This window comes from Pipistrellus kuhlii, unplaced genomic scaffold (genome assembly GCF_014108245.1).
Source record: "Pipistrellus kuhlii isolate mPipKuh1 unplaced genomic scaffold, mPipKuh1.p scaffold_m20_p_1, whole genome shotgun sequence".
Classification (NCBI taxonomy): domain Eukaryota; kingdom Metazoa; phylum Chordata; class Mammalia; order Chiroptera; family Vespertilionidae; genus Pipistrellus; species Pipistrellus kuhlii.
The window spans coordinates 153,832,176-153,841,374 of NW_023425404.1; the positions used below are offsets into that span (position 1 = coordinate 153,832,176).

The 9,199-nt window shown below is 40.6% G+C and overlaps 1 protein-coding gene across 1 annotated transcript; it reads right to left on the reverse strand.

Moving 5' to 3' along the window:
• Positions 1 to 2,236: 2,236 nt before the first annotated feature.
• CXCL13 (C-X-C motif chemokine ligand 13) lies at positions 2,237 to 8,696 on the reverse strand. The gene is made up of 4 exons (XM_036445132.2): positions 8,546 to 8,696; positions 6,896 to 7,037; positions 3,561 to 3,641; positions 2,237 to 3,024 (listed from the first exon to the last, which is right to left on the reverse strand). Exons 1-4 carry the CDS (start codon positions 8,607 to 8,609, stop codon positions 2,988 to 2,990), a joined length of 324 nt encoding a protein of 107 aa, XP_036301025.2. The 5' UTR covers positions 8,610 to 8,696; the 3' UTR covers positions 2,237 to 2,987.
• Between the last annotated feature and the right edge of the window lie 503 nt (positions 8,697 to 9,199).

Here is a 9,199-nt window from a genome sequence, read left to right on the forward strand (position 1 = left end):
TTCATTCTATTCAAAAACTACCCCCAAACTTTACTTCAAAGCAAGAAAGCCCAGGATCTACTAGTATGCCAACCCTCACAGGGCACATCCCAGTGAAGGGAAGAATTGTAGAAAGGAAGGTGATAGAAGCAAGACAACAAAAGCGGAGTTGATAGTATGTCTCCTGAGATCCTAAGAGTGGGAAAGCATATTTGCCAGTGTTATCAAAGAAAGAAAGAAAGCTGTACTTTGTTTTGGTTTTCCCTTCAATTCTATTTCAATTTGGATCTTAATTCATGTGTATATATCTGTAGGTAGGTAGCCATAAATTTCCTAAAATATGCCTTTCTGTTTCACTGTTCTCCCTATCTAGATCCAACCCACTCAGATCACCTACAATCACTTTTCCTCAGTCACTCCATTACCTGCTCAGTAAGTCACCCTGAATCTAACTATGGGTTAAGATTCCTGTTCTAAATCAGGCTGACTACCCCCAAATCTGCTGTGGCTTTTGAGGAATGGGTGCATCTGTGGTAAGAAAAGCGAGTTTAGAAGTCCTCACTGGCCCTGCTGTTTGTTTCTCACTCCACATTTGCCCGGGTCCCTCATGCTGCCCTGACAGTTGTCCGTTCCCCTGGGCATTGAACTACACTCAGTGCATGTCTCTGCCCAGGGAAGCCTGAGCGCTCTCGAGCTCCCACCCTCCCCTGGCTTTGCGTGGCCCTGACGAGGAAGATGGGCCGAGGGGCTGAGGTAGGAAATACTTTTAGGGATAAGAAAAATGTAGGCAGTATAGCTTTATGATGAAAAAGATTCACTTAGGAATCAGGTGGCCCTGGAATTCGTTTTTTGCCTCTTATTAGTTATGTGATTTGGAGCAAGTGAATGTCTATTTGCCTACACTTCTGTCTCTGTGCGATGGAGCTATCCCATACAGAGTCAGTTTAATACAGTCATTTGAAACATTGATTCTGGTGCCAGACTGCCTGGGTTCAAGTTTTGGCTTGCTGTTGAGTAGCCAGAAGGCCTGTGAGTAAGTTTCTTAACCTCTTTGTGTCTCGGCTTCTACATCTGTAGAATCACAGTGATAACAGTGCCACCTGCAAAATGATAGCAGTTCTTATTTGAGGCTCCTGGGACTTGTCTAGCTACTTTTCTCCAAGAAAACCAAAATCAGACTAAAGAATTAAATTATTCCTGATCCCTAAATATTGAAGCCTGGAAAATGCTAGCATGTAGGATTTGGTTGACATTTTACAATCCCTTTATGAGTGTGTGTTTGTGATAAAGAAACGTTGAGCCGAGGCCGGTTTGGCTCAGTGGATAGAGCATCGGCCTGCGGACTGAAGGGTCCCAGGTTTGATTCGGTCTGGGGCATGTGCCTTGGTTGCGGGCACATCCTCAGTAGGGGGTGTGGGCGAGGCAGCTGATCAATGCTTCTCTCTCATTGATGTTTCTAACTCTCTATCCCTCTGTCTTCCTCTCTGTAAAAAAATCAATTAAAAATTTTAAAAAAAGAAACGTTGAATTGTAGACAACAGAAAATCTAATACAGAGTGGGGCAAAAGTAGGTTTACAGTTGTGAGTACCCAAAAACCCAGTTATGCTAGTGTTGTTTACTAATTATTATAACATTTTTCCATATGAACAACTATAAATCTACTTTTGCCCCACCCTGTACTTACAGGTGCTTTTTACTTCCCCTACCCCAGAAAATTATTTAAATAGAAAATGAAAAATGAAAGCAGGAGCCAGATATAACTTGAAACCTGGTTGTGCTGTGAGAAACCCCTCACCCCAAAAGAAGCGGGGGGAGAGAGTGGGGCACAAACCCAGCAGAACCCAGTGCAGCGGTGGGAGAGCTGGGCTGGAGCCAGGGGAGGAAGGGGGTGGCAGGGTAAGCTTCAGCCACTTCTGTGTGTCAAACACAGAATGCGAAATTTTTCCAAATGAAACATTGAAGACTTTAAGGATCAATATTATGAGACGGTGAAAATGGGCTTTCGTAGGAGATTGAACATTTCTGGAGGAAATTGGGTAGAGCAAGGGAAAGAAGCTCCAGGAGTCAAGCATTGTCCCACTGTGTTCATCTCAGCAAAAACTTCACTCACAATTTGCCATGTAATTTAGGTAATCTGTAAGCAGTAAGAGGCATGCAAATAAAAAATAAACATGGTGAAATTCTGCTGTTCACAACGATGATTCAGAGAGTGTCTACATTTGAGGAAATGCTCTGTTAAGAATGAATTGCTAATAATTAAGTAAAATGTTTGATCAAGTTTATTGAATAGCATTAGACTAATTAGAAGCATTATAGAAGTGGGTACCAGAGACCAACAACAACATTTCTGTGCAAAAGATGGGAGTAAAAACATCTGTCATCAAACATATAAAAGAATACATCTGAATATCACCCTATAAGTGCCTTTCCAGAATATACTATGAATTTAGGAATGGGGATGTTTGAATGTTACTGGTTTTTATCTAAGATAGTAACTCCTATAAGGGAACTCTTTAAAAGTAGGACAAAGACCCCATCCTCTTAAAGGTGAGCTTTTAAATGGAAGCTGTTTTGTGGGTTTCCCTGGAAGCTTTTCAGTCTCTTATGGAAGCCTGCTTTTCCTTGGGTATAAAATGATTGAAAAACCCTCCCTCATTTCCTTCGTACTCAAGCCAGATGTTCAGATTTGAGGTTTAAATTTCCATGCCTTTATTTTTATAGGAAAATTTAGCATTCAACAATAGATATATTATCAAAAGACACTTAAATGGAACTTAAGAATGCAAACTCCAAGTATTAGACTACTTTATTCAAAAACTTCAGGTTTGCCATATCAGCCTCCAGAGGGTGATTTTTACATATATTTTCATGCTTGCTTGTATGGGGAAGCTCTTTAAAAAATAAAAAATAAAAAGATTCAACTGCTCATAAAACTGAACCGCGAGCAGGAATGAGGAGGGGTGCAGGTGTCCGTGCTGGAATATTGGCATCAGGCCTTCTGTGTCTATTATGTGGGCTTTCTGTCACTTGGCAGGCTGTTGGACCTAAAACTGGATGAAACAAAAACATAAACAAGACAGTCATGTTTAGAGAAAGACTACAAGCTATGGCTTTCCCCTGCAGATATCAAGCAAAGAATATTGTGGATACTGGCTTCCAGTGTAGTTTACTGAGCTGCTAGAATTGAGTCGCCCTAACCCTATCTGATAAGTAATAATGAAGAATTGACATTTGTCTTAGGAACTTCTCATAAGTTTAAAATGGCACCCAATGCCCAGCTGGTGTAGTTCAGTGGTTGAGCGTCAAACCCAGATTCATGCCAACAGGTCATGGTTTGATTCCTGGTCAGGTCACATGCCCAGGTTTTGGGCTCGATCCCCAGTGGGAGGTGAATAGAAGGTAGCTGATGAATTATTCTCTCTCATCACTGATGTTTCTCTCCCTCTCTCTCCTTCTCCCTTCCCCTTCAATAAAGACATATTAAAAATGATTTTTTAATGGCACCCATTTTGAGTGTCCAGGAAAGGGAAAACCCTCAGTGCAAACTAGAATCTGAAAACCCTTTTTACCCATGACTTACTTCTGGACATTCTTCAACAGACGTTGTGTCCACTCAGATTCGGGATTCAAGCATAGAGCTGGCCCATTCTTCAGCCAGACTCTGGAAGAAAAATGAACAAAAATAAAAGTAAACCCGTGTTACATTTTAGTCAATCCTGCATGTAAGATTTGAATGTAAAAATAATTATTCTCAGAGGAAGCAAAATTAGAGGTAGGCATCTGGAGTAGGTGATTTATAGCCTGAGGTCTGAGGAATAAGAAGAACACCACTTGCAGAAGCATATGTTTGAGCTGGTGAAACTGACTACAAAGCTGACAGAATTTCACAGGCCAGAGGTTAATGTTTTGTTGACAGCTTTTATGTCAGTTGGAGATACACCAAATAGCTGACTCCGAGGTTGGCTCACTCCTAAAGCTATATCACAATATATTTTTAAATGTTTTTGGCCATTGCGCTTGGGAGAACAAAATAGTCTATAAAGCACACTCTTTTCAGGACCTTTTATTTGAAAAAAAAATTCCCATGAAGTTTAATGTGGGAGAGGTTACAGAGCTGATTGCCCTGAGCGACATCTGCATGTTTTGGTTGAGCTACCAGGCAGTGAGGCTCTCACCGCTCTAAGAAATTAAGTGATAACTAAAACAGCAACAATAATTGATAGCTGATCTTGAGCAAGCACTGACAATGTGCCAGGCATTATGCTCAGCAGGTAACATAAAGTATCTCAATTAACCTAATGCAAGTCCTGTGCTGGAGGAACTATTATTTCCTTGCCTTCAGATGAGGAACTTGAGGCTTAATGAGTATATGAGGTAGCTTTCCCAAGATTGCATAATAAACACATGATAGAACAGGATTCGAATGAAGGTTATCTGACTCCAGAATCCACTCTTGTTGCCACAGCTTCCTATGGGCATAATCAGAATGGTAACCAAGTGGCAGACACACGGTTGCATGTTTACCTGCAGTAGAAGAAGTGAGGTCTTCTAGGTGATGGCCAATTGAGAAAATCTGCTTTTTATGGGCGTGGCTGAACAAAATACAATTTCCTCATGTGTCATTTATGTTAGCTATAAAATGGCAAACAGCAAGGATCCAGCTACCCGGCTTTGAATCTCCACCCTTGTTCAGTGAATTGTAAGAGGTCAAGGTTCATAGAACAACTGGAATCTTGGGCAGAGCCTTCCAATTTGGTTTCTGAGTTCATTATGGAAAACCAAATTTCTGGTCATCTGGACTCACACTATTTTGACCCCCTGAGTGGTCTGAGTGTCTCATAATAACCTGCATCTTTCATTTCTATCGCTGGTTATAGTTTAGTAATGCAGAATTTGGTGAAAAGATATGAAATTACATTTTCATCACTTCAGGATGATTGAAGTGAAAGCAGAGAAAATTACTACGGTGCATTACTTTTCTGACTGTGAGGTGAGAGCCTTGGCTCACGGCCAAGGAAATGGAGTAGAAAGAAATAAGTCTCGTTTTTCTACCCAACAGAGGAGCTGCTCCCAGATAGTGCCTGGCTAGACCTCAGAGCTCTGAATTTGAGGACAACATTTGTGATTTAGTTAGAACTTTCACTGACAAACCCCTTAGTGAAAGTACAATGCCTTTTTAATGAAAAAGCTTAGACCCATTTTTTATATTATGGTGTGGTGTTTTTTTTAATTTGTTTTTTTGTTTGTTTTGTTTTTTAACAAGTTGAAAATAATTAGTCAGAAGTCCAAAGTATTGATATCTAAATGGGACCAAAAAAAAAAAAAAAAAAGTGAGCTGTTTACAAACATTTCAAAAATCTAAAGAAGTCCAAAGAGAGAGCTTCCGATGAAGACAAAGTTGTCAAATCCCTAGAAAGACGCCGTGCCTACTAAGCATTGTGAGTGCTTGGTTCATTAAAGATAGACCCAGGAAGGCAAAACCAAAGTTCGAAGTAGTGACATGCAAAAAGATCTAAAACTCCATTTAAAACATTCAGAGTACCAATCCAATATTTGTTGAGCCTCTGTACATACCAGGTAAGGGATAAAGCATTGGGAATAGAGGGATGAATGATATCTGATCCCTGTCTATAAAAAACTTCTGGCAGAAGTGAAAGGGGGGGTACAAACCTGATTGTCTCAACAATAAGGGTATAGTCATTGCAGCTAACATTAACTGAAAATTTACTGCTGTGCCAGGGTCTTTGCATGCAGGGTGCAGTCCCATCTCATGTGATGTGGAAATGCTATGGTGCAAGTAGCCACAGATTTCTCTGGGATTACAAAAAGGGAGGGTCCCGGAAGCAAGGGGTCATACCATTTCCATAACAGAAAAAGTATCTGTTAAACTTTCTGCAGCCACTACTGTCCCCTTAGCCTAGCTCTTTATTCAGAGTGGGATCAAATTGACAGAACAAAAAACTAAAGGGCATTTCCGTAAAATAGACCTTTAGACAAGGACTGTTGTAGAATCTTCTTTTCTTGCTCTTTGACTTGGTGGGAAACAACATTTCTGCATCTGCTGGCAGTTTGAATGTGGTGGATTCAAGGAGTTTGGGAATGGGAAACATATGAGTATGGTCCTGGCTCTGTCCCATTGGAATGGTGTGCCTAGGGCAGTTATTGAACCTCCCTACGACTCAACTTCTGCATCTTCGAAGGAATGATAACAGTAGACATACCTTAGAGAAGGACCGAGGGATAAAATGAGTGAATGCCTGCCAAGCACTGAACAAATATTGCTGATGCTCATTGTTCTATTATTATTCTCATTATTTGTTTTTGAGACTTGTTAGTGACCCTCAAAGTTAATCACTTTGAGATTCTTGGGTAAGAATACTATGTGGCCTATCATTTGCAACAAATGAATGGACCTAGAGGGTATGATGCTAAGTAAAATACGTCAGACAGAGAAAGGCAAATACCACATAATTTCACTTGTATGTGAAACCCCCCCAAAAAACAAAGAAAAACCCTGAGCAAACAAAACAAGCACAAACTCATTGATGCAGAGGACAAACTGATGGTTTCCAGAAGGGAGTGGGGCTTGGGGGACTGAGTGGGAAAGTTGAAGGGATTAAGAAGTACACATGGGCAGGTACCAAATAGACATGGGGTGTGAAGTACAGCAAAGGGACTATAGTCAATAATATTGTAATAATTATACTTGGTATCAAGTGGGTAACTAGACTTACCAGGGAGATCACTTGGTAAATTATATCAAATGTCTCACCATTATGCTGAATGCCTAAAACTAATATAGTATTGAATGTCAGCTGTAATTGAAAAATAAAATAAAATAAAAATACTACATAGAAGCTATGATCTGATTTTCACTGAAGACAGGAATCACATATATGTTTTCTTGTAACTTACATGACTTCCTTGCGTGGGCAATGATCCCCAGGCATATAGGCTGCAACCCGGGAAATGTTGCTGATGATGCTGCGCTTGTTCAGGCGTGAAACCGACTTCATGCACTTGCACTTGAAGTTCGTGTTCCAGGCCTCCAGAACACCTGTGAACACAGAATCCATTATTTCAACCCCTTTGGCATATCATTCATAACAGGAACTTTACTAGTCATTCATACAGTGCAGCCGAAGACTTAAAAATGTCAAGTTGGTGCTTCCACCCGTGTTCCTTTAGGGTCAGTATTTCTGCTTGCCTTGATTTATTTTCAAACATTTCCTACCAAAATCTAAAAAAATAAAATTAGTTTTGTAGAAAACACAACACCTACTGAAGTTTGTGACAGAAATATATTGGCAGTCCGGACATGGTCCAAATATTAAAATTTGAGAATCACTATAGTTATAATTAATGCAGTAGGAAATCATCTGATCTTCACTCCAAACACTTAGAAATGGAGCACAAAAATTCATCCCAGAGCAGTAATAAGCGCTCCCTCTTAGCCTACTCAAGGTCACCACCTATCAACCTCTGTTTGAGGAAATACCATCCAAAAGCCAATAATAAAAACAAAAATTCAAAGCTATTTTTATCCAACAAGTTATTAGTACTAGAAAAGTACTATAAGTAACCCATCTCAGGCATTTGAATGAATTCTTCCCTCTTTAATCCCAGTGCCTACCACCATGCGTGACATGGTTTTGCAAATCTAAGAGACTCAACTCTCAAGGTATTTATAATATAGTGGAGAAAGCAAATGAGCGAAAACTAAAATACCACAGAATGTTGTATTTCACCCAACGTCCAAACTGCATAATGGGACCAGAGGGCTTTCCCAGGAGCAATGGAGGAAAGAAATGAGGGTCTTGAATAATGAAAATAACATGTGTTGCAAAATAATCATTGAAAAAATATTCTCTGCATTTTAAGGAAATTTGTCCTCTAAACCATAGCCGCGTGAATCATTCTGCACATGCATCTGATCCCTTCGGTGTATAAAAAGTCACCACTTCAACTAGATATGTGTCTATTTACACAAAGACCGCCTTCCCATTCATTTTTTAATTTTTATTTTCTTTCCCAAACTTATTTACATATTAAGACCGCCTTCCCATTTAAACGTGGAAGCCTGCTTCTTTGCGGAAAGCTTGTACTTAAGTACTCCTGCGGTATTAATAATGGCTCGTGTCAGTGCTAAACATACAGAATTGCATCAGACGTTCCCTGCAGGAGACCAACCAGTCGAGTTCATAATCTTTAAATCCCTTCAAGGGTTTGGTCAGCAGGGGTGGCACTGACAGAGCAAAGGAGAGATACCTGGAAAGAATTAGTGATAGCAGAGCTGCATCTGAGAAAAGCCAGGAATAGACAAACCAAGGATAAGTCACGGGGACAGTGGGCATCCATACCCCTCCTTCTATGGCTAACAATCATAACAATACAAAGGCTTCCAAAAGTTGAATTCTTAAGTACCTTACTTTTAGAAATCTAGCAACAGTGAGCAGTTTCCCCCCCAAGTCATATTGCCCCCCCCCCCCATTTTCTAATTGAAAAGAAAAAAAAAGAAATGTCTGAAGACCATTTCTGTTCAAAAGACAGCGACCAGCTTCTCACCGTGGGCTGGAGAGAGGCTGCTGATCAGCAGCAGGAGAAGCAGACACCCGGGGATGAACCTCATTCTGCCTGAAGGTGGAGTTCAGACTTCAGCTCTGAGTCTCTGCTGTGGGTTCTCAGCCCAGAGACGCCTATTTATTTACACCAGTGAGGGCCCTCCCACTGCCTGTGTCTCCTGTAGGTCAGCTGTATCATCAGTTTTTTTGTTTTGTTTTGTTTTTTTAAAAAACCACAAATGTTGCTGAGATTACTTTCTGTAACTTCTCTTGCAAATTTTATGAATTTGCTTCAAAGCACTATGAGTAGAATGAAATGTTTCTTGAAAATGTAGATAGTGAGTGGCAAGGGTACTACAGGAATTTGGGGGTGTGGAGAGAGGGTGAAAAGATCAGCTTGGAGGCCCCACAGCGCTCTCTCTAGGATCGCTATCAGCGATCGTGGCTCTGAGTGCTTCCCTCAGTGAAGGGCCAGCAGACTTTCTCAAAGGCATTTGAATGAATACTCCACGCAGTTGGGAGCTGTCAGACACATCACTGCATCCCCAGCACCTGCAAGAGCGTCCTGTAAATATTTACAGATCTAATGAGCATCTCCTTATATACAGATCCCTGTGCTGATGATTGTTTTTCTACCAGATTTTCCTATTTCTTATTT